At 41.0% G+C, this 26,713-nt stretch overlaps 2 protein-coding genes and 2 non-coding genes across 7 annotated transcripts in view; all 4 read right to left on the bottom strand.

Moving 5' to 3' along the window:
* bbs2 (Bardet-Biedl syndrome 2) overlaps positions 1–24,747 on the bottom strand; it is a 34,984-nt gene extending 10,237 nt beyond the window's left edge. The window contains exons 1-3 of one of the 4 annotated variants that reach the window (XM_041996056.1): positions 24,612–24,747; positions 24,212–24,344; positions 116–250 (exon numbers count right to left, since the gene is read on the bottom strand). In XM_041996056.1, the coding sequence (XP_041851990.1) occupies positions 116–250; positions 24,212–24,271 (195 nt within the window). In that variant the 5' untranslated portion in view covers positions 24,272–24,344; positions 24,612–24,747. Of the gene's footprint in view, positions 1–115; positions 251–613; positions 808–12,076; positions 12,237–24,211; positions 24,345–24,611 lie in introns of those variants that run through there. The other 3 variants (XM_041996057.1, XM_041996059.1, XM_041996058.1) reach the window with 3 other exon arrangements.
* b3gnt9 (UDP-GlcNAc:betaGal beta-1,3-N-acetylglucosaminyltransferase 9) overlaps positions 1–26,713 on the bottom strand; it is a 615,230-nt gene that overhangs the window by 199,546 nt on the left and 388,971 nt on the right. The gene's annotated exons all lie outside the window — the stretch shown is intronic.
* On the bottom strand, positions 1,550–1,621 carry trnap-agg. The gene has a single exon. It is a non-coding gene; the product is annotated as a tRNA-Pro (tRNA).
* Positions 25,351–25,422, bottom strand: trnam-cau. The gene has a single exon. It is a non-coding gene; the product is annotated as a tRNA-Met (tRNA).

The raw sequence follows: 26,713 nt of genomic DNA, 5'->3' as shown, positions 1-26,713 counted from the left end.
TGGGAACAAATGATCTGACAGGCTGCTAGTAACAAAGAGCCTGATCAGGACTCTGGATCAGGACTTCTAAACAACACCATACTTACAGCAGAGCAGCATGAAAGCAATCCCTCACCTTCCCAGCCTGAGTGGCAGCAGTAAGGCAGGGGTGCACTCCATCAAATTTCCCAACAGTCACCATGCGAGGGTTAATCTTGTGGTTCAGCTTCAGGGTAAATATGGGGACCATCATGGTGATCAGTCTTGATTTCTGATAAATAAATAGGAGAGATAACACATAAATGAAAATTAACAAACCTTACATTTAAATGGCAGATTTTCACGCGTGTAACTGAGTGACAATGCATGATTTTGCTGCACTAATGTAATTACCAGCTTTACCTCAGCCACTCAGGACTGAGTTCTGTTGCCTAGCAACAGTAGCAAGCTAAAGCTGTTCATCTGGCTAATCTCCCTGTAGTTTTCTCAACAATAAGTCCAATTATACAACAAAACCTCGCACTTCACTGTCTACCACATAACACCCACTGTAATAATACTGACGGTCACACTAAGCGGTCGTATTTTTCTTACTCAATTTACTCGTAACCCTAGCATACTTTGCTAATATTACCGTCAAAGTCTTCACTTTCGTAAACTTGTCCCGCTCCAACAAGCGGAAGAACAACAGCGGGATTAAAGTTCCTCAGCAAGCATACCCCGGGGCGGGAACCGCGTCTCTGGCTTCTGTTCGGATGGAAAACACCGAGTTCTGTTCAAACGAGCCAGTCGGAACCGGGACAACTGAGTGGTGAGGACAACTTCCGGTCTGATCGTTTCAAAATAAAATAATTTGGGTACATTTAGCCAACCTCTGACGTCACTGATTTCGTTAATCTGACTGTGGTAATTACTCTAGGAAAAATAAATAAATAAAAAAACATTTACAGAGCAACAAACGTGAAAACGTTAGTTTTAGCATGTCAATTTTAAATCTACTTATTTTTCTGCAATATTTTTAATTTGTAATTAATTTCTAACCGTTATTTATATTTACACAGACTTTATTGTCATGTTGTACACCGCATGTGTAAACAGAACGAAATGTCATCTGCATAAGCTTTATTATATAGACGTGAGGGAACAAGGACACATTATTTATATTTTATACATAGCACTGATAAAATAATTTAAACATTTTAAATTTGCAGACTCTCCTAAGTCTGATGGAGGTTCAGTGAAAACAAGGTCAGAACCCTTTAAGATTCATTTAGTATGAAATTAAAGGGAGCTAAATCCAACAGAACTTTCTCCCATCTCTTATCTGTGCTTGGCTTAATGGCATCTCTTTACTTACTGTCTGATTTCTTCTTTAAGAATTTGCTCGGCTGGGTCATGAATGAATCATCCCCTGGTTTGCAGTGGCATACAGGTGAGATAACAAGAGCACATTTTGCTTTTCTTCCACAGAAATGAAAAATAAATAAATAAATAAATAAAGGGGACAAAGTAATTGATGTGACCCATGAACTTCATGACGCTATGTGACCCCCAAACATGAGGAAAGAAAGGGCTCGTCCGGGATTTGAACCCGGGACCTCTCGCACCCTAAGCGAGAATCATACCCCTAGACCAACGAGCCCTGTTGAAGCGCGCCAGCCTCTGTAATTGTGACCCAGAGATCTGGGGAAAACATGAACTTTATTATGACGTTGACAGTTGGTTTTGCATGCCATGTAGCCCAACAGCACCATCTGCTGGTGGAAACTGGATGTTCGTTTTATGACTCAATCCATTTCAGTTATAATCTGAACTATTTCACATTTAATAGAATAATTACGGGTTACACAGCAATTACAAACACTTTAGTCAATAATGAAGTTTGTAGAAGACAGCTCAGTTTACAGCAGGCTACAGTTAGATCAGAAGTAAAAAGTTAAAAAAAATATATATATTAAAACTCACTGATTTGCATATCGGCGTAAACAGCGACAAGAAACTCAATCCTGGCTTCAAGACTAACAGCGACAACCAGATCAGATGCAGGAAAAGATCAACATGTCCTCCAGTTTAAAAGTTTTTTTTATTAAGAATTCCCTTTAATACAAAATGCTGAATATTTCCTGCTGTACATGTAGCATGACCCTGGTTCATCTTAATTTCCCTGAGAGCCTTTAGACATAATATCCTTTTTTTCCCATTTATTTCCTGTGTTGTTCCAAACACTACATAAAACTGGTCCACATAAACTTCACCTTTCCTCTTTAGCTTTACTCATCGTCGGCTCATTTCCCACTGACCTGAAACACCAGTCATTCATTACATCCATAAATATAAACTCTACAGTGGTGTGAGACCTGCAGACACAAGGAAAAGGGCTCAAACAGGATTATAACCCAGGACCTCTCATACTAAGTGAGGATCATACCCCTAGACCAATGAGCCCTGCTGTCTGACCAGGGATCCATGTTTCAGACGAACAACCTGATGATGTGGCATTCCAAGTTTTCCATGTAGACCAACAGCACCCCCTGGTGGTGGAAACCAGATCTTCTTTCTGAGAATCTCATCAGAATTTTACTGACATCACCGGCCAATATAAAGCCTTCTCATTGGACATTTTAGAGTCTAAACTACAAAATTAACTCAGACATTTTCATCTTTCCTCTTATGGGTTTTTTGTTCTTTTATTAGTAGCCGGTGTTACCTAGATCATTATAAAGAGACATGAGGCGAAAACATCCGGTCAGATACATGTTCTGGACTATAAAATTGTCTTGTGTGACTCGGCTGTCAACATTCAACCAAGTTTGGATGCTGCATTTTACAGATTTGTGTCCACACATTCGCTCCACATCCATGTGGAGCTGGGATCCATCAGATCACCCCCAGCATGTCTGCTTCAACCTTCAACACTTCCCACATCTGATTGGTCAGGGTTAGGGGTTGGTGGGCATGGCTCCCTAGATAAATAACGTGGATATTGGGGGATTTGGAAACCGGAGTAAATCACTAGGTTTACTGACCCTGATCCACCGTGAAGGAAACATTAAGTTATCCATCAAGCCCCGACAGACTGACTCATGATCTCAGCGTTCTGCAGAGTGAATCCAGAGGTAACCGTCCGGACCGACAGCAGGGTGGACCCGTCCAGAAACAGCTGATGAAGCACAGCCTCACAGCTTACAGCTCCACGAGTACCGCTCCATGTTGTCTCTGTGATACTTGGTGTTGCTGTGCTTATTCAGGCTGCTCTTCTTGAAGTCCTTGGAGCCTTTGATCAGACCGAGGTTCTGGTGGGTCTCATCTGACTGGATGCGGCACACGTGGCACCACATGACGTCCTGGCTCTGGGAATAGCGGAGGAATGGGAACTGGCTGAGCCACTCCTTCCTGAAGCGGGGCGGAGGTCGGTGTCGGCCGCTGGGGATGGACGGAGGGAGGCTGGAGGAGGGGGGCCCAGAGCTGGAGGGGTGCCAGTCGAAGAGACTGGAGGCAGACTTTGAGTCCTCATCAATAATCTGTAAAGCCACCTGACTAGGTGAGACACACTCCCCTGAAAACACACACAAGATCAGAAAGCAAACCTACTGAATTAATGGTTCATTTCCCAGTCACAACAATTAACCCTTTAAACTCCAGGTCTACATATATGTATAAAACCAGTCTGTAGAAGCTGGAGCTTTTAATCCCAGTATAAACCAGTCTGTAGCTCCACAGGTTTACCTGCATTAGTGAAAGCATGGCTAACTATGAACTGTGAAATTAGCCCGTCATGCTCAACAAGCTGGAGATTCGCACGTCTTCCTTCACATTCTTCACGTGAGTCATACTGTCACGCAGGATTACAGCATTTTAGCTGGCGGACTTGACCAGAATGACTAACTACAGAAACTTTTCTGTGGACTAATCCTTCAGTTTTCACCTCGTCTTCTGGAGGTTACCTGGAACACTTCAGGAGTGTCTGCTGCACCATTTTCTCCTCCGTTCTTAGCTGAACAACTTTTACCCTGGAAACCTGGAAACCTTGACTGTACAAACATTTCAAGTTGCTGTCTTGTTTTTTTTTATGGTTCCAGAGTAAAATATATCCAAATCAGTGACATGCTAAATTAGCAACTGCAGGTCAGTTCCCTTGTTAGGGCTTGTAGGTGCAGGTGTTGGGTAACGCTGCGCTTGAACTAGACACTCGGGAGTAAAAAACTAAAACATAAATAACTATTTATACAAGTTCTAATGGAAATATCTCAGGAACTGCTTCTGTGTCAACATATTTTATTTATATTAAGCCTGCATAACACTTTTATTTTGTAAACACAGGACCAGAGGTGGATCGGGGAATTCAGCCTGATATCTGACATCAATCACGTCAATATCAGAGCCCGATACAGATATTGGATCAGATTGGTTCCAAATCTATCTCTATAAATGTGATAAATAAAGCTGTTATCATGGATCATTGTGGATTTACCAGATAGAGTCTCTGAATAAACACTACATTTAGTGGCTGGATTGTAAACCTCCTGGACGGGATAAAAATGCCTGGAAAACTTCCGTAAATCACATAAAAGGTAGTTATCCATCACAGTTTACCCCACAGAGCTACACACTACCGCTTCTGGTGGTGGAGGAGGAGGACCTCGGGGAGGCCTGATGTAGGTTTAAAGAGCATCTTTCAGGTTGAGTTTTCCACAATATGACGTTTTGAAAAAGTCCGAGAGACACTGTGGCATAAATAAAAGCTTCTTAAAATTTCATTTTTTGTAATTGCACTTAATTCAGCTCGTCTGCGATCCAGTGCTTTAAAAAACATAACTTTTCCTGTCACGTGATACGTGACGTCATGTAAGGTAAACGAGCCCATACGCCCGCGGCTATCAGCTCAGTTTATCGTAGGCATCGGCTGTGTTTTTTACTCCAGACTTCTAATAGTAAAACTAAAGATTTCTGGAACATCACCATGGTGAATACTTGTGTTTGTGCATCCTGCACAAATTCAAGTCTCTCTGGACATCGTGTCCACAGTTTCCCTAACAAGAAGAGCCCCACCTTTCGCTCCTGGGTCAGGTTTGTCCAGGCTAGGCGCCAAGACTTCACTTTCAAGTCCGTTCATCCCAAAAACTCCGTCATTTGCAGCGCACACTTTGTGGAAACGGACTATATGCCTAGTGACCTAACTGCGTTTAAGATGGGGTACAAGACCATGAGGTCAGTGCGTTTAAGGTCTGATGCAGTTCCCACTGTTCATGCTACGGCTAGCATGCTAGCAGCAGCAGGTGCCCCATCACGTCTGCCTTCACCGGGGAAGCCGCGGGCCGCCCATCGGAAACGGGAGACGAGCAGAGTAAGTTTTTCTCTCTGTTTTTTAACCTGTTTATAACCTTTTCTTATAAAACGGAATTGTCCCCTTTTTACTACTTATTATTGAGGACAGTTTCAACATATTTAATCCCGTTTTTCTTGTTGGAGAAGATCGCCGATGCTAATGCTAGTGAAAGTCAATGGGAAACTGGTACAATGTCCAGAGATATATTAGACATATTTATGATGGACAAAAGGGCATAAAAAGCACACAGCTTGTGTTAGACCTGTATATCTGCAGGGATATGGTGAGGGACTTTAAAAGCACCAAATTCACATTAATAAAAAGGAATTCTAATTATAGAGGGTTGCATCACTGATCAATTTTCATACTCTGATAAAAAAACAAACAAAAAAAAACAGAGTGCATACTGTATGCACACAGCATCACAAAACTTGATGGAGTACAAAGAGTGGGTCTAATATAAGTATGCTGATGAGTATAATGTGTGTGCTGACCATTGTATATTTTACATGCATGATTTAGTATAATATTTTGGTCAACATCATGTAGGCTGTAACTTGCCTGAAATTATTTGAGTGCAAAGACCTAAGTCTACTGACAAAAATATAGGCCTCTGCATACACATTACAAACATGATACTATACTTTCATGGGTTTTAATTATATGTTTGTGTTTTTATCAGATTCTTCAGGCAGTAGCTGCAGCATCTTTTGCAAGTCCAACTACTCATGGTGATGATGCGTGTATGGGTTCTGTCATCGAGGATGTCCAAGAGCTGTCAGAACCTGCTCAGACCCACGCTGACAAATCAACACAGTGCAACATTAAACGGCCATATTACTACCACTCATCAGGTGAGTATATAAGATGTACAGAGTTAACTATGGAAAATCCAGCTATGGTAATTCAGAGCAGAACATTATTTACCACAAGAAATCATTCCAATGCAAATGACTCTTATTTCACTTTCACAATGCTGTGGCTTTCCATTTGTTCTTTACAAAGACAAGGATGTGCAACCCCTAGATCTTTAAATATTGTTTAAACTCCACTTAGTAAATTTCAAAACTTCTTTACAACTGAGTCACAATGAACTGTAGCAAATTTTATATCATTCATATATATATATATATATATATATATAGATCAGAGTGCAGTTCCACCATGCATTATGTCACATGCCAAGATTTGCATTTACCCACCACTCTAACCCAGCTTTGCAGTATTTCAGTATAAACGTAATAATGTAAATATATTACAATAATGTACATTCCTGCTTTTTTTTCAGGTGTTCAAGTACGTCCTGACCTTGTCTCCACTGGGACGCAGACAGATGAGAGCAGAGTTTATGAGTGTGAATATGAGCACTCCACTCCTATCCCGAGTCCTGTGTCATCTTTCCACCATGATGAACATGACTTAAGTTGGCACCTCCCATCAACTTTAAGTGAAAATGACGATGAAGCCATGGAATCAGATGATGACCATGATGAAACACATCAGATGTAATGATTTATAAACCAGTTTACTACACAGCTTTATCTTCATTTACGCCACATTAGATAACTGTGTCATAGCTTTACATCTATTCTGAACTTTAAAAAAAAAGTATTTACTTGCAAATAATGAGAAGTACTTGGTATTTTTTCAGGAATGCTGACAAGTTTATAGTGTGCCGGGAAGAGCTGATGACGTTGTTCAAGGCCTGTCCAAGCTGCCAGGAAGACACTGATGCATCCATTGTTCGCAAGTTTGGAACTCTTGTTGAACTAAAGCAGGTAAAGACTGTTAAATGAGAATACAACATAATTTGATATATTTACAAGCTGGCTACAGTATATATTTGCAATAGGAGGTGCTTTGCTGAAAGTATTCATTTATTTTACTTTCAACAGAAGTGTTGTAACTTGGAAGCAAACTAAATTGGTTGTTTTAAAGCGTGTTAAGCAGTCAGACATTTTTCTCATATCAAATGTGTGCCTTATGTGATCCGGTGCGCTTTACGTATTGAAGAAATATCACACAAGAGCGAGTGATGTTATACTCCTACTATCTTCATGGCTGATTAGGTTGTAGGCTTGAGTCTGAGCTGTTTTGCAGGCCACATCTCTCCCTTCCTCCATCACCCTCTATCTCTCTTATACATATACATGGTGAATCTCTAATTTGACCATTTCTCACAAGCTCAAAAATTCCACATTGTTGGTAATAATGAAGCCAAGGCTTCGTCGTAAAGTAAGTTTAATTCATGCATTACCTTTAGAAGAGTAGCAATCAGCGACTGTTGTGATCCTTTCTGAACTTTATTGTATTCATACTCTTTGTTCGAGATGCTATTTCAGTTTGTGGTATTGAAAAGCTTGTTCTAACTGTTTGGCAGCTCAGTAAGTCACAACTTTGTGTGTGACTTACTGGTATTGATAGCTTTGTTTCGCTTAATGCGCCTTATAACCTGGTGTGCCTTATGTATGAAAATAGATTGTCTATAAATAGATCATCAGTATTGTGCCTTATAATCTGGTGTCTTGTACAGTCTGAAAAATACGGTTGTTAACTCGCTATTTAGTTTGAAATCATGCATCTAAAAAGATAACTTGAATTTTATTGCAGGTGTGTGCATCGTGTGGGTACATGCGCAGCTGGAAAAATCAGCCCATGTTGCATCGGAACATGCCAGCCTGCAACCTACTGATGTCAGGAGCCATACATTTCTCAGGCTGCATGGCAAGTCAGACTCTGAGGATGCTGGAATTCCTGGGTGTACAATCCATCAGCAGCAACACCTTTTTCAGGCATCAGAGACAGTACACCATCCCTACCATATTCAGTGCCTGGAAAGCAGAACAGGCAAATATCCTCAGACAGCTAAAGGAGCTTGGTGGTGGCCTGACAGTGTCTGGGGACTGTCGGTCCGACAGTCCAGGCCACTGTGCCAAGTATGGCTCTTATACTCTCATTGAGGACAGGATCAACAAGGTTGTTGACCTTCAACTGGTGCAGGTAACATTTAAAGCAGCTCTACATGATATTATTTTAATCTTTCTTAGAAAAATGGTTTCTACATGGTATATTATGTGGTAAAAGGGGTAAATAAATGACTCATTGATTGCGCAAATGTACAATTCCGATCAGCCAGTAGGAGCGTTCTCCAAGGGAATCCGGAACTTAACCCTATTGGCAGAAAAAGAACGTCACGTCAAAGCTAAAAACTATCCACTTTCGCTAACTAAAATGTCCTGGACTCGTACATTTGCGCAATCAATGAGTCATTTATTTTTATGGACTTACCCTTTTACCACATATATACCACCATATATACCATACCACCATAATATACCGTGTAGAAACCATTTCTCTTAGAAAGATTAAAATAATATCAATTTCTTAAACATAAGAAAAAGTGAGTGATTATTAATTTAGTGCTTGCTTTTTATCAGTGCCTCAGTGTTCTTTTTCTCAGTTCCTGTGTCATTTCACACAAAATGTTGTCTGTGTTATCTGCTTTTCAGAGCTCCGAGGTTCCCAGTAGCACCTGGTGTGAGCTGGAGGGTCTGAAGCGGTGTGTCAAGCTCCTTGTGAATGACAATCAGATGACCATTGATACCATCATCACAGACAGGAACAGACAGGTTGCCAAATGGGTCAGAGAGGAGCTGGTCTCTCAAGGTGCCAAGCATTTCTATGATGTTTGGCATTGTGCAAAAGGTATGTTTTGAGTAACGGTTAAAATGAATACTTAAATTGTTATATAAAACTATTTGCATATAGTTATGACTTTTTCATTAATTTTTTGTTTGTTTGTTTTGTTTGCTTTTTTGTACAACTGAACAGGAGTTGTATTAAGCATACTCTTTGTTACAGGACTGGGCAAAAAGCTGGATGCTGCAGCTAAGGACAGAGACTGCAAAAACATCAAGTTGTGGAAACAGTCCATAGTGAATCACCTGTACTGGTGTGCAGCATCCACACTTGATGGCAACCCGGCCATCATGGAGGCAAAGTGGTTGAGCTTGCTCAACCACATACAGGACATCCATGAGCATGAAGCAGTCTTATTTCCTCAGTGCTTGCATGAGCCTCTGGTAGGGGAGCAGAGGAACAAGCAGTGGATTGAACCGGGTACATTTATAATAATGTTACTAAATTTGCTTCAGTGAGTTGACCTTTACATGTTGTGAAATTTAAAGCCTGTGTATTAAGTAATATATAGTAATTTATCTTTCAGGGTCTGTGGCAGCTGTCATGCTGGAGAAAGTAATGACACCAGCCCTCTTTCTAAAGGATGTCAGACAACTTTCTCCACAGCATCAAACATACTCTTTGGAAGCATTCCATTCACTGATGTTAAAGTTTGCTCCCAAACACAATGGATTTTCCTATCTTGGCATGTACAGCAGGTAATGATCACTCAGTTTTCCCACCTGGTATTTTGGTGTTCATATTTTTTTGTTGTTTTTGTTTTTTAATTCTATGGATTCCATAATAAAACGATTTTACAAATTATCATCCCAAAAGGAATTATTCCAGTTCACTTATACTATTACTTCTATAGGCTCATGCTTGCTGCACTCCATTATAATGAAAATGGCAACAGAGAGACGGCAACAACAAAGGATGGGAAAGCAAGACATGCAGTGCGATACCCAAGATTCTGCAAAGGTGGATTCACTGTGCGTCCAGTAAAGAAGGAGCCATCATATGGTAAATAATTGAAGGCATCGCGCACATTTTCTTCAAATAATGGCCATCTATTTTCCCGCAGAATTATATAATCCATAAGATTCTGGACCATCTAATATGTGCCTGTGTATTTCAGAGTATGCCACAGCCTTGATGTGTTCCCTCAAGACTAGGTACACAAGTTACCCTGCTGCTCTGAGATCAAGCCTCCTGATTCAGAACAAGCCTGAACCCCTATCGCATAGCTACGACAGAGTCAACAAGGAGCAAGCACTGTCACACTACCTGGCACGGAAGGCTAGGTTCAATGTACACTCATGAGACGTCTCAGGTGAAGTGTTTAACATCTAAAAAAAAAAATGTTTCTTTGGATATTTTCCTGTTTTTCTATCTCTATTCTCTCTTTGTAATTCCTGTATGACTGTGTAAATTAATTGAGCTTTATTTACTTCTAGCAACAAGTTTGAATAAGATGTTTTGCTTCTAATAATTAGAACTTATTAAATAAATCCAGGAAGATGATCATAACAGAAAGATGACATTGAGATGGAAGCAAAATATTTTATTTATTATTACAATTTACAGAATAGGAAGACATGTCTTGTATGTGTTACAGGTCAGGCCACCTGAAACCTTGGTAGACACCATGTTCATCAGGGAAAGCTAACCGGATTGCTGAGACAACACATGCTGGAAGAGGTTTCCTCACATGTCGTCCAAGCACTCCATGTGCCCAGCGTACCATCTGCCTGTAGGCAGTATACCTGAACTGTTCATTTTGGGTCAGATCAAGTGGACCATGTTCCTGCTTGAAAGCGCTGTAGGCCACCTGAAGCACCCAGGGGTTCAAACAGCATGCAGAGAACCCAGGATGCTGTCCCACACAAGTAATGCCTTCGGGTTGTGGATGGAGGTCTTCGACGAGGCTCCAAATTGCAGGAATCTCCCTGCAGCATATGCTCTCCTCCGCACTGCTCATGGGCTGACAGTGTCCACATAAACACCTGTAATTAGATAACATGCTGTTAAAGAATTTCTGTTGTTAAATGTAGATACAGTGTTGTAAATATATGTTCAACCATGTAAAGATTTTTATTTTTTTTACTTTTACATACAGGCTTTAAAAATTAAATGTTTATATTTCATCCGTAGTCATAGCTGCTTATAACATGCTGAAACATTTCATGTAATACATAAAGCTGAGATGCCCTTTTTTCTGTTGTCACTGGCCTTGCTGAATATAGGGGGAAGAGGGATTACCAATTGTGGGTGAGAGTTGTGGGCTCTGTTGTTTGGGGGATAAAGTGTTAAGACTGCAGTGCACATGTGGCGAAACGTGATTTTTAAAACAAACCTGTCAGGGCGGGGCAGGACAGGGATGTCTTCCTATCGGCTGCAGTAAGTAAAAGGCTTTAAAATCTATTTGCTATTGCAAACACTGTATTTTTTCACTGGTCTGCAGCATAACCAGGTATTACTTGCCCAATTCAGAAGGCTAATGTGGAAGAAAATTTACGAAACATTTGTATCACTTACCATGCTGTTTGATTAATCCTCCAGATGTTTTCAGCTGCCCATGACTGAATCTGCTGCCTGTTTCCCGTCAACGATCTCCTTTGCTGGTTGTCAGTGACTCTGTTTGTAGCTTCAGGTTCAAAACTGTATGGATCCGGTCCTTCACTTCTAAAAATAAAATTATCTTCTTCTTCCTCCATAATCTCACGCCCATTCCGTTCCGTTGTGTTAGCCATAACTGTTGTGTTAGCAATAACGTACATAACAGAGTTCCTTACGTGACGTCACTTCCGGCAAAACAGATTTTTTTGAGCAGTTTTTAATAGTCCATAACCGATTTCTTTATTTTCTTATTCACGGACTTCAACAAAAACTAAATAGATATTAACTATAAAATATGCATAATCCAAACCATTAATCATGCTCTTAACCTGCCAGTTGCTCTTTAAGGGTTAATTATAAAAGGAAGGAAGGAAAACGTAACAGGATGAATAAATATTTTCAGAATAAAGTCTGAATTAAAAAGATGTCCAGACTCTGAATCAGCTATAAAAATCAGGTTTTATTGTTACTGACCTTCATCAAAGTTCTCCTCTTCATCTTCGTCAGGACTTGGAATTGGTTCCTGTTCGATCGGACCCAGTGAGGGGTCCACGTCCTGCTGATCTGCAGTGAGTCGAAACAGCTTATTCTCCAGCTCCTGAATCCTCTTCTGCAGTCGCACACAGTTCAGACAGGTGGAGGAGGAGGAGCACTCTTCATCAGCTGCTGGAGGAAGCTTCAGGTTCAGTTCCACCTCGTACTCCGAGGACAGGGATCGGTTCTTGGACTGAGCCTTGGACCTGATGGAGGCCTCGAGTGAAGCCTCCAGAGCGTTTCTGAAGAAGTCCTGAAACAACAAGAAGTTAGAGCCAGCGGTGAGCAGGATGGTTCGGTACTGGAGGATATTTACTCAACTTCTCTAACGGGTCTTCTGAAAGATTCTTGCGCTCATTTTGTTCGTCCCGCTGTCCCCCGACAGAGGACGGGACAAAGAAAAGTTGAATCAGAAGTAAACATCTCTAGTCTGTTAACTGTTCAAGTTAATAATCAGATGTTCATACTCTGAAGCTGATGTTGGTCCTCTTCTCAGCAGGCTGGTTCTGCTCCTGGTCTTCGGGCTGGTTTGGTTCATCCTCTCTCAGAAGGACACCTGCTTCCCTCTGACCATCAAAACGTCCTGCAGCCAAGCGTAAACGACAGAACAATGTTAAATCAGCTGGATTATCATTAGAACTTCGGCTCCTTCCAGATACAGAAAGAGTCCATTGTTGGACCATTTGACCAGAAACTGTTTCACCATTAAACCCTTCTGCTGGTCTCTCCTCCGTTAACCTCCTTTTCCTCTTCTTCTTCGACTGTGAAGGTCGTCCGGACTTTGAGGACTTTCCTTCATTGTGACCCAGATGTAGAGACGGGGCCCAGTCTGGATCCAAGTCCAACATCTCATAGGCTGGTTTTCCTGTGAAAGGACCAAGATTTGGAAACCAATCAATCATTAATTCATGGACAAACCACCATTACTACACGTGGCGGCAGTTTCAGCAAACCAATGGCCCAAAAGACCCACGCTAACTGTTCACAAGGTTTCAGTTTTACTTGTTTCGGGACTCTTTGAATGCATCAGTATCACATAATAGTTGTGCTTTTTTACACTCTCTATCCCATAATACTAATTTCCTTCGCTACGGGGCATCACGACATTCTGCTCAACCAATCCTCTGATCGACCACAGCCCTCATCAGTCAACAGGTAGCAGCCATGGAAGGACAGTGACTTCTCCCGTCATTAGTCCCATTCTGGTCATTTGGACATTCGGGTTTTCATTTCAGAAGTGTTTATGAGTCCATGAGACTGTAAGTTCCCATCCTTTATTGCCCAGTCCATTCCCTAAAGTATTGTGTATTGTTGAGTTTCTATTCAAGCTAATCTGTTTTGGTACTTGGTTAAACTGTTCAATTTGTGGGTTTTTCAACGTAATATTCTTTATTACCCCCATATCTATCACTCTGAATGTGTAATTCATGTTAATAGCTTCAGATTAGATCATTTCTGGTCGTTGTGTGAACCTCGCTAGGGATGGATTCACTGATCGCTCGTAATCCATAATTTCCCTTAATTACATCCAATGGTGCGTTCAGGGACCATTGGAGTTTTCAGTATTTCGCGAGAATTGATTCAAGATGGCGTATTCTTTTATATTGCAATGTTTTAAGTTCATGGGCAGTGTCCTCAATAATTGTTTGCAATATCTTGGTATCATTTCACCTTGTGTTTAGATAGATGGTACATGCTTGTTTATTTGATTGCTTATTATCTTTATTTCTGTTTTATAGAAAACATAAACATCATCATAACCCTCATTGAGAATATGACGTTCTTGGTGGTCATTAAACGCCGCTTTTTGCAGCGTTCAAAGAATATGACGACCACCAAGAATGTCATATTTTTCGGCGTTTACCAAAGCTTTAAAAAATGCCGTATATTACACCGTTTTAGCCACATAAAACTGCGCTTTTAACGCCATTTTAGCCACAAAACGGCATATTTTACGCCATTTCTCTCACAAACGTGCCAATGGAGTGGCAAATTATGACTCCTTTGGCTTGCCATAACAAACAGCCGTCAATACGCTGACAACCGTCAACACGTTAACAGACAGCCATCGACACACTAACAAACAGCCGTCAACACGCTAACAGACGTAGATAAGCTAACAGACGTTGACACGCTAACAGACGTTGGCACGCTAACAGACAGCTGTCGACATGCTAACAGACAGCCTTTGACATGCTAACAGGCAGCTGTCAACACGCTAAAAAACAGCCGTTGACATGCTAACACCCGTCAATATGCTAACAGCCATCGACACACTAACAAACAGCCATCAAGAACACTGGAAATCTGCGATTGTTACTCCAATTTTTAAATCTGGTGATCCTTTTTCTACTAGTAACTACAGGCCTATCAGTATTTTACCTGTGATGTCTAAGGTTGCAGAGAAATGGATTGTTGAACAAATAATCCGCCATCTTAATAACAATGTTTTCTCTCTGCATCCAATGCAATTTGGCTTTAGAGCAAAGCACTCTACCGAAACAGCAAATTGTGTCTTATTGGAAAAAGTAAAATTATTGATGGATAAAGGTGGTGTTGTCGGTGCAGTGTTCCTTGATTTCAAGAAAGCATTTGATACTGTGAACCATAGAGTTCTCTTGTCCAAACTGTCCACCTTTAATTTTTCAAGTGAGATCCTAGCATGGATTGAATCCTATCTCTCTAACCGCTCCCAAGTTGTTCAAATACAGAATCACAGATCAAATTAGCTTTGTCTGTCCACTGGGGCACCACAAGGGTCGATATTAGGCCCATTATTATTTAGCTTATATATCAATGATTTGCCAACTGTATGCCCTGAGACTGAGATCCAAATGTATGCTGATGACACAGTATTGTATGTAAATGGCAGCACTAAAGAACATGTTGCTGCCAAACTTACAAATGCGATGGTCAAGGTGACAAAATGGCTCAGTCAATGTTGTCTACAACTAAATGTGCCCAAAACTGTTGGGATGTTCTTCACCAAGAAAAACAATATTTCAGAACCAGATGTTTTTGTCGTAGGAGAAAGGTTACAGGTAGTAAATGAATTTAAGTATTTAGGTATTGTGATAGACTTCAACCTTAACTTTAGGGCTCAGGTAAAAAATGTTTGTAAGCTAATTAAATTTAACCTAGCCAACTTTCAATCTGTAAGACACTGTATGTCTACTGAGGCAGCTAAAATGTTCATGCATTCAAATGATTATTTCACACATGACATACTGTTTGACGAGCTGGTCACAGGCCAATTCTACCACTCTCAAACCTTTGAAATCGTTATACAAACAGACTCTGAAAACCCTTGACAACAAACCTCACAGTTATCATCACTGTACAATACTCAGGAAATATAGCCTTCTGAGTTGAGAAAATTTGATAAAATATACAAATATATGTCTTGTTTACAAAATCCTCCATGGTCTGGCTCCCCCCATACTCAGTGACTTTGTAGGTACAAGATCAGACTCACTCCGGATTACAAGAGGGGTGACAAGAGGGGACTGCATTATTCCATCTAGGACAAGTGCTTTTAGTCAGTCTGCCTTCTCAATTAGAGCCTCCCAGCAGTGGAACTCTATTCCAAGTCATATCAGACAACTTGACACCTACCAGTCATTCCGTTCCACCACAAAAAAGTGGCTTGTTGATACCTACATTTGTCAACATTAATGTTGTTTTTATATTTTTAAAGTGTGTTTTTTTTTCTCCCTGATGTTGCATGAAATGATGATCTGTGTTTTTTGTTTTTTTTGAGGGTTTGTTACTGATATGTACAATTTTAGTAATTGTGTAATGTGTAACGTGGTGTTATGTATGTGTGTTTACCATTTTAGTAATTCTGCGCATATGTGTGTTCATAACGTGTTTTTATAATATTTTATTAGTTACCAGGTAGCCTTGTAAGATCTTGCCAGGGACAACGGGTGAAAATAATCCTTTTGGCTAACCCTGGCATATTTACACTGATTTTTATCTTTGTTTCTTAATATGTGCTGTCCCTGTTAAATAAAATTAAATAAAATTAAATAAAAGCACTGTTTTGTTGTTTTATAATTATCCCAGCCCTTTTGTTGTACAGCCAGTAAAACTGAACCGTGATCATCCAATCAGTAAAGAATGAGAGCAGACCCTGTGGTCTGCTTGTGTGCTTACATCTCCAGCCAGTTCAAATATAGATAAACTTTGTTATATCTTTTAGAAATAAAGAAAGAAAGAAAGAAAGAGAAAGAATTCTTAGTTTACAGATGTCGACATACATGCATTATTGTCTGAAACCGCACACTGAGCACCCACCTATTGATTATTATGAGACAGACTAAATTAATAACGTGTATATTTAATAATATAGGCACGTTGACAAGTGACGTCACGCCCACTTGCTCTTTGACCCAGTTTCCAGTTGGAGGGCAAAAAAGCCGGTGCCCTCCACTGTCAGAAGACGTGAAGTTGACAGCAAGTTACGCTAAATCTAAATCTCGCCCTGAAATATTATTAAATCAGTATGGTTAACACGTGTAGCGCTGTAGGCTGCACAAATAGACGAAAGAAGGACAGTCATGTCAAATTTAATAGGTTTCCAGCGGATGTAAAACGCCGAAAGCAGTGGATAACAGCCATGAGGAGAATGCGACTGGATATGAATTCTTACTCTGCTTTGCATGTGCAGTGGGCAGACACTATGTAGCCTTTTAATTTTTCCAAGCAGATCCACACCTGATGCTTCCGTTTCTTGTCGGTTATCTTCTGCGATGGCATTACGGCACACTTTAAGAAACACACTACGTTCATGCGTTCATTGCTGTGGTACAATATCTGCCCCACATGTCCAGACACAAAGAAGTTATAGCCATCTAGTGACTTGTATGCCTTCATCGCCTCTGCTGTATAATTTCCTGGCGTGTTAATGAGGTAGTTGTAGATATCGCCATACTGAACTGGCGGTCATTTCTGAGGACTGTCAACCTATAGATCGTCAGCATTTTTAAATGGGTCTGTAAGCTTTTCGCTAAATACAGTTAGCTTTGCACTGTACCTTTCGCGATCATCTGCACAAAGATGATCTAAATTAGTAATACCTAAATCTTTAGTTTTCATTATGTGAACAGATTTGGTCAAAATGACGATATACTTGTACACTACAATGTTTTTGTCATCACGAAAGCAGAGCTTTTTGCCCTCCACCGTAGTGCGCATGCGCGGGATTACCGGACGTAAATAATAACATTCAACGTGCGTATAATATAGATAATAAAGTGTATATACTACTATATTTACTATAGTATATTGTACTTAAAGAAGAACAGCATAATAAAAGATAAGATAAAACTTTATTAATCCCACAAAGCTAAATTTGTGTGTTACTATAACTCCACTACAGAAAAATAGAGGGATACAAGCAGATTAACAAAATAAAAAAATACAAATATTAAATACAAATACAATAGAATGAAAACTATATACCACAGTAACTGGTGTTCAATGTACAAGTATACACAGTATGCATTATGGAGGAAGGGTTATGGAAATATACAATTAAATGATATCTGTCTATATGTATGGACATACATATATACACTTACAGTATTTCACAGAAGTGAGTACACCCTTCACATTTTTGCTAATATTTCATTATATATTTTCATGGGATTTTTTCAGACAGGTGAGAACAGTACAAGATATCGATAAATATCCTCAGCTAACTCAAAAACACAGTCTCTAGGAACCATCCTGGGAGTCATCAAGGCCAGCTGCCTTCTGCATGCAGATGTTCTGGAGGGTACATCTCACATGAGCAGGGTGTAAAAGTCCGACAAAACGGCGCTTTTTACGCGCGTTATTCGAATGCCGCAAAAAGCGGCGTTTAATGACCACCAAGAATGTCACATTTTTCGGCGTTTACCAAAGCTTTAAAAAATGGCATATATTACGCCGTTTTAGCCACATAAAACTGCGCTTTTAACGCCATTTTAGCCACAAAACGGCATATTTTACGCAATTTCTCTTACAAACGTGCCAATGGAGTGGCAAATTATGACTCCTTTGGCTTGCCATAACAAACAGCCGTCAATACGCTGACAACCATCAACACGTTAACAGACAGCCATTGACACGCTAACAAACAGCCTTCAACACGCTAACAGACGTAGATAAGCTAACAGCCGTTGATACGCTAACAGACGTTGACACGCTAACAGACAGCTGTCGACATGCTAACACCCGTCAATACGCTAACAGCCATCGACACACTAAAAAACAGCCGTCGACACGCTAACAGCCATCGACACACTAACAAACAGCCGTCAATACACTGACAGCCGTCAACACGCTAACAGACATAGATACGCTAACAGCAGTCGATACGCTAACAGCAGTCGATACGCTAACAGCCGTTGACACGCTAACAAACAGCTGTTGACATGCTAACAGACAGCCTTCACCATGCTAACAGGCAGCTGTCAACACGCTAAGAAACAGCCTTTGACATGCTAACAGCCGTCAACACGCTAACAGACAGCCATCGACACGCTTACAGCCAGCCATCGACACGCTAACAGCTGTCGACATGCTAACAGACAGCCATCAACACGCCATTAGACAGCCGTCAACACGCTAACAGACAGCCATCGACACGCTTACAGCTGTCGACACGCTAACAAACAGCCATCATTACGCTGACAGCCACCAACATGCTAACAGACAGCCGTCGACAAGCTAATAGACAGCCATCAACACGCCATTAGACAGCCGTTAACACGCTAAAAGGCATCCGTCGACACGCTAAAAGCCATCGACACGCTAACAAACAGCCATTAATACGCTAACAGCCATCGACAAGCTAATAGATGTCAATACGCTAACGGCAGCTGACACGCTAACAGCCGTTAATATGCTAACAGCCATCGACATGCTAACAAACAGCTGTCAATACGCTAACAGCCATCGATACACTAACAGATGTCAATACCCAAACAGCCTTCAACCCCCTAAAAGATGTTGATACACAAACAGCCGTCGACATGCTAACAGACAGCCATCAACACGCTAACAGACAGTCATCAAAATGCTAACAGACAGTGGTCAACACGCTAACATACAGCCAACGACATGCTAACAAACAGCCGTTGACACGCTAACAGCCGTCAAGACGCTAACAACCGTCGACACACAAACAGGCATTAACACACCCCATAGTAGTCTCTTTCAAACACAATCTCACACACGCACACACACATGCAAACAAAGCGCATGTCCACTCCCCCCACCTGCCCTCCCCATTCTGTACCAACATGAACTCCCATTCCCTAGCTACTGTCCCTGAACTGAATGCAAGTATAAAAATATCAATAGAATGAAAACATCTGGCTTGTCGCTGACAGAGCAGGCGGAGCTACCGGTGTGGAGGATCCCCAGGAGGAAAACACAAGAACCACGTGCTCCTGAACCATATTGGTCTGAGCCGTTAGTGCTGTTACGCTGGCCTGTCAGCAGCTCCAGCAGCTCTGGAAAGCTGTGGAGACTCACGGCTGGTTGTGGCAGCTGCAGGTAGTGCTGCTGTAAGTTGCTGCTGCTAAGATTTGAGCTGCTGTCTGTTGTGATATGAAGATCAGCAAAGTCTGGTGTTACTTTTACACCCCTCAGAAGCACAAATCAATCCCACTGCAGGAAGATTTCATCAGAAACTCTATGAAAGAATAGAAGTCTGAAACTAGCAGATCTACATCAGATAAGTTCAGTCCCTTCATGCGTTGGTGGGCGTGGTTTTCTATGCCTGCGAGGCGAGGACCCCCCTATCTGCATCTGGAGGGTGGGTCTGTTTTTTTCTTTTTTTTTTATCAACAGTATATGTGGTTTTCATTATTAAGTAAGACTGTGTTGTTTACACCTCAAAAACAAACAAACAAAAGAAAAAACAAAACAAACACACACACACACACACACACACAGTACTACCCTTTTAAGGGAGCTGAAAGATTTGTGGTGTGGATCATATAAGAGCTGGTCTGGACCAGCCTGGACCAAAATAACTGGACTGATTTTGTGTCCACTCCTGCCTGGAAGAAAATATTTACTTTTAACGACTACACCACCACTTAGTTCATCAGTAATTTAATAATCCATTTCTTAATTTAGGGACATTTTCAACCTGGTTCTTTGAAAACTTTAAGGAACTTAAGTTGGATAACTTAGAAACCAGCCGGCTCCTGTTAAAACCAGACCCACTGACCAGTCTAACCAGTAAATACAGGAAAGTTAAGTTAAAGCTCACCAGAGTGAAAATGTCGCGAGCATACTCTCATTGAGGCCGGGATGCAGTTGAAGGTGATGTCGCTGCGGGAGACAGCGGCCACCCATGCCGCCCTCCGCCGCCTCGTCAGCTCCGATATGCGGCCGCCTTCGTTGGTCCTCCAGGCGGGGAAGCAGTGGAAAGTCAGCCCGTTTGAGAGCTTCTTCCCTCGGTGGTCGTGAGAGCTGCGGCCACAGTTCTTAACGCAGCATTCACTGCCCCCCATGACTGAAATAAACCCTACAGTACGGAATCGCAACCTCTTGGATCACAACAGAACCGCAACACACTGCTGCTGGAAGTTACGATTCTGTACCCACAATCCCTCGCGGTATGACGTAGCTGACGTTAAGATGGTTTCGATTTTCCTTGTTTTACATTTTCTTCTGTTTATAAAGTTTATAAGGACTAAATTAACGACGAAATAAGACTTAAATGTGTTTCTTGCAGTGTGTTCCGATAACCGGGAGACACGGTAAACGGCCTGCCCCTCTCACTGCAGCGGCCGTTTCCTCAACGGCTGCCGCGACTCTGAAACGGCCAAAGCCGCTTCCCACCGGCTCCGACCCCTTAGCGGTTTGCCACTGTGGCTGGTCGCGGACCTTTCACGTTAGTGCCATCCCGTAATGCCTGTGCAGGTTTCGTACCATCCACCCATGAGTACAAAAAAATAAATAAATAAAAAGTTTGCACAGATCTATCTGTACTGTTAACTGCAGACAGAGGTGCTCTGAGGTTTCAGTGTGTGTGTCAGTTATAAGGATGTATTACTGACTGAAAAGTAATAGATACCCACCACTACCCGTGCAAGTGTACAAGTCAGGGACGCATCCTGTGTCATCACGTTCACGTGTTGTGAGCGAGCCCAAAGTTTTCTCGGCTGTATGAGAAATGTTGGCTTTGTGAGTAAACACGTTCAGTGCAAACTGTCAACATAAAAACGGTGAAGAAGCTTAAGGATCATCACGTCAGAGTCCAACGTTGGTGATGCTGCAAAGCTCAACATGAGCACGTAAATGAAACAGAGCAGGTTGCACGACATCAGTCTGATCTCTTGCGTTGGTTTGTGCTTGATAGTAAAATAACTATAATAATAAAAGTGTTATTGCAAAGGTTCTGTTTAATGTTGCTTTAGCATCTTAGGTATAAATGGATGGATGGATGGATGGATGGGTGGGTGGAGGGACGGACGGAATGGATGGATGGACGGGTGGATGTTTGTCCAGACATCGGCTTATTTCTTATAACACTGTGAAACTGCCACTCAGCTAATAATAACTGTGTTATAAACCTCAGATTAAGCCCTTTCGTTGTCATACTTGCGTCTTTCCGCTACCTCCATATGCCAGCAGAAGGCGCAGCCTTGTAGGGCAGGCTGTTTAACACCAGTAGCCTAACATTCTCACTTTTTCACACTATAGCTAGACTTGGTCGGAGGGACGTGGGACTGTTTACACTGCAAGCAAAAAAGTAAGTAATATGTTTTTCTATAACACTTTTTGCAAATAAAAGCACAATGTGCTTTACAATACAATATAGAAAAGCATAAACCAGCATAAAATATTTAAATTAAAACAAAATGTGTGTAAAAGCTTGTACATCAGCTGTCTTTTAGTTAATAAGAGAAACGTGGTAAAAACTGTTGGAGTTCTTGAAACTGACTCAGTTGTAAGACAAACACATGGGGAGAAACCCCGGACGTTTACCCCAAACCTGTCTTTCAGCTGGAAAACTTTATTTTCCTAACGTGCTTTCCATCATGCATAAATGATACTTTTATTTGTGTGTTGGCTTTAAAAGATGTTTTTATTGTATTCACAGTGTTCTTACATGCACACAAATTTGCCATTGTGCTGTTTAAAATTTGCAATATAAATAAAATTGCCTCAAATAATGACACCTTTCTACTCTGTTCAGTGGCTTCGACTTTTAGACTGTTGCTTCACTCAAGAGAAACTGGAGAGACTGGAAGTCAAACTGAGGATTATAAGTAAATTCTGATCATCAAGAAAAGAAAATGTGTTCCGGCACAGAAACCCTGTAGCGGTGAGAAGACGCTAATATTATGTAGCATAACGTAAGACAATTTAAATCTTATCTTGTAAACCATACATTATAAACTCTATTTATAAGGCACTGATAAAACCACAGCAGAAACAAAGTGATGTATATTGGGGATGAACAAAATCTAAAAACATGAGACACGAAGAAGAAAACAATAAAACACTAAGAAGAAAGAACACGAGTCCTACAAACACCGGAAAGCAACAGAAATCCGTCCGACGGGCCCAAGCCAGGACGACATGTCGGTTTACACCAGGTTAAAAGAGGACAACAAAGACCTGACACAGAGTACATCCCTCCATTCATACCTCCCTCCATCCATCCATTTATACCTCCATCCATCATCCATCCATCCATCCCTCCATTTATACCTCCATCCATCATCCATCCATTTATACCTCCATCCATCCATCCCTCCATTTATACCTCCATCCATCCATCCATCCATTTATACCTCCATCCATACATCCCTCCATTTATACCTCCGTCCATCATCCATCCATCCATCCCTCCATTTATACCTCCATCCATCATCCATCCATTTATACCTCCATCCAGCCATCCATCCCTCCATTTATACCTCCATCCATCCATCCATCCATCCGTCCATCCATTTATACCGCCATCCATCATCCATCCATTTATACCTCCATCCATCCATCCCTCCATTTATACCTCCATCCATCCATCCATTTATACCTCCATCCATACATCCCTCCATTTATACCTCCGTCCATCATCCATCCATCCCTCCATTTATACCTCCATTCATCCATCCCTCCATTTGTACCTCCATCCATCATCCATCCATCCTTCCATTTATACCTCCATCCTTCCATCCCTCCATATATACCTCCATCCATCCCTCCATTTATACCTCCATCCATCCATCCATCCATCCATCCATCTATCCATTTATACCCCCATCCATCATCCATCCATCCATCCATTTATACCTCCATCCATCATCCATCCATTTATACCTCCATCCATCCCTCCATTTATACCTCCATCCATCCATCCATCCGTCCATCCATTTATACCGCCATCCATCATCCATCCATTTATACCTCCATCCATCCATACATACATTTATACCTCCATCCATACATCCCCCCATTTATACCTCCGTCCATCATCCATCCATCCCTCCATTTATACCTCCATTCATCCATCCCTCCATTTGTACCTCCATCCATCATCCATCCCTCCATTTATACCTCTGTCCATCCATACCTCCATATATACCTCCATCCATCCCTCCATTTATACCTCCATCCATCCATCCATCCATCCCTCCATTTATACCTCCATCCATCCCTCTATTTATACCTCCACCCATCCATCCATCCATCCCTCTATTCATACCTCCATCCATCCCTCCATCTACAAGTAAGCTAGAAAAACTAGATGACTGGCTATTAGTAAACTTATACACCATGTGAACTTTAGTCCGTTCTGGTAAAATGATTAATAAACCACACTGACGCCACATTTCTCCAACAACCTTAAGTTCATGAACTTAAACCAAATCAGAAAAACGAGGTCACTTTGTCATTTCTGGCAAAAATACCAGAAAACAACTTTGGAAGGAATTGGACCAGATTTGAAACTTTTAAGCGGGTCTTGTGTATTTTGCCAAAATAATATGGGGCTATGTTGAATATTTTTTATTATTTTAGTCAGCAATAAGCCTCAAACCACCATGAATCCCTGGTTACCTTTTCCCTGGCGTGCAAGTGGGCTGGGATCCTCACATTTCCGGGGGGCTGCAGAGACATCACGCATGCGCAGAGACCCTGGCATGAAGCCCTCCTCGCTCCCGTTGTGAGCTTGAACAGCTGTTTGTAACATCTGTGGAGAGATGCCAGTTTATTGTCTTGTGAGGCACTGTTGACTGATCTACAGCCAGAATTTAAATAGGTTTTCATTTTAGTCATTTTAATGTCTTTCAGGTGCTATTTATTTAATAGTTTTAATGCTGTGTGCACACTGTAGCACTTTGTTGTCTTTTTAAGTGTTATCAATAAAACTACAGGTAGGTAATTTTCCGTGTTAACTGATGATTGCCAGTTCATTCCACTGAAAAACAGTAAGCACGGTGGGCGCACGTGCATTTACAGTTTGACGGCGTTGGACTCGCTGCTGCCGCCTCCTCTTCTGGCGGCTCTCCTTCCCCTTCACGTCCACAGACGGACAGTAGTCCACGTCTTCAGTGTCATCAGACGGCCAACCGGACACAAAGTGTGCGCTGCAGACTCGGTGCCAGGACCTCGCCTCAAAGTTTGCGCGGTCGATCGCACGAATCCAGGCTGCTCGCTGATGCTCGTTCGTGGGAAGCCGGTGGAAACGTATTCCCTGCTCCCGCACCTTCGCACCGCGACGTTTGCGGTAACCACACACACAACATCTTTCCGGCATTGCTGTAATTTCCTCGGTTACAGGAAAGACCGACCAGTAAAAATGGTTAAACCTGGCTACCTAACGGCACTGTCCTCCGGAAGTGTTGACGCGCATGCGCGACTGACGTATGCATAAATTAAGGAAAGCGTAAAGTGGAGGCGTTGTATGAGCATGAGGACACTCATTGTTTATGTTAAAACTTTTTGTGGGGAGATTCTTGTGTTTCATTACAGTTAATAAATTTATCAACAAGGTTACCCAAAAAAAAAAAATGATCTAAGAGCTGGTTGTTATTTTCTCTCGCCTTCACTGTATTATTCCCATTGCTTCCTTCGTCAATTTTATTTAAGTTGTAAATATTTTTCAGTCGTTGTGTATAGTAGTTCAAGAAATTAATTTACCACTACAATTTATTGGAGAAATTAAAAGAGAAATCCGGTTAAAAAAAGAAACATATTAGCAGAGGATGGTTTCGATCCATCGACCTCTGGGTTATGGGCCCAGCACGCTTCCGCTGCGCCACTCTGCTGCGCCCTAGGTGACATTGCGTACAGTTATAAGGAAATCAGGATGATTTTCAGTGTGATATATTGCATCGATATCTGTGACCCATCGGAATCTGTGACCACAGGGGGCGAAGGCGTACATTTCTCTGCACACATCTTGTTAAACGAGTCCAGAGGGTGACCTAAGTCACAATTCTGTTTGCCATCCGAATGTGTGACTTTACTATTATTTATAATAAACCCAAAGAAATACAGATCGCAAATGCAGTATCCAACCTAATAAATTAAGCAGAACAACAGAGGCATTACTTGGTGAGTAAGTTCCGTCCTCTGCCTCTGACTTAATGCCAAAATAAATGTTTGTAGAAGAAAAGATTATTTCAGTAAAGAAATTCTATGTAGCTCTTAAGGTTTTATGGTGACACTGAACTGACTCTAAAAAATCTTCGGTTTATTTAAAGAGGAAACATAAAGAAGTGAAAAAGTTCTGGAAAAAATGTGAAAAAGATCTAAAACTTCTTTTGAGATTTGAAAACTTGAATATAGCTAAATTTGGGGCTTTTTTGTGATAAAGCTTAATTATGTTGTTATTCTATGAGATGAAATGAAAAACTTAGTCTGTTCATGATGAGATGTGGTGACGTTTGGCTGTGTTGTGTTAAAATTTATTAAAAACATTTTTGGAAAAAAAGTAACAACAAAAAGAAAACAGCAATTTTATAAACAATGATGCCGTTTTCCTAAAAATGTATTATGAGTGAAATATAAAATGTTCCAGGTGATTATGAATTCTGGAATTTTTAAAAGATGTTCAGGTTTATCCATTTTTATTTACAGCTAATTCAACTAAATAAACCTGTAAACAGTTCATTTTTAGGTTTGTTGCATCATAAACATGTTTATTTGGTTCTAATAAAATAAAATAAAATCAAGTAAAATAAAATAAAATAAAATAAAAATTAAATATATATAAAATTAACCCATAAGAACCCGGCATGACATATTTGTCATATACAGTTTCTGAGTCAATTTATGGTATAAACTTTGCTCAAAATCCTGTTGAACACAATCTGATACCCATCTTCTGTCCCCTAATAGATACCCAGCAGCAGAAAACCATATTATAATATTTTTAATATATCACATGGTAATAAATGGTGATATCCCCCCAAAAAATGTTATTGTTTTGTTACATTTTGTTAAAGGGCCAAATAAAAACCTCATATTTAAAAAATTGGACTTTTCTTACCATTCTTTCATGGGTCGGGCCTTAACGGGTTACATAAAAGCTCATATGTAAAAGAAAAAAACAGG

The sequence above is a fragment of the Melanotaenia boesemani genome, chromosome 10 (genome assembly GCF_017639745.1).
Source record: "Melanotaenia boesemani isolate fMelBoe1 chromosome 10, fMelBoe1.pri, whole genome shotgun sequence".
Lineage (NCBI taxonomy): Eukaryota > Metazoa > Chordata > Actinopteri > Atheriniformes > Melanotaeniidae > Melanotaenia > Melanotaenia boesemani.
This window is presented reverse-complemented; position numbering and strand designations above follow the sequence as displayed.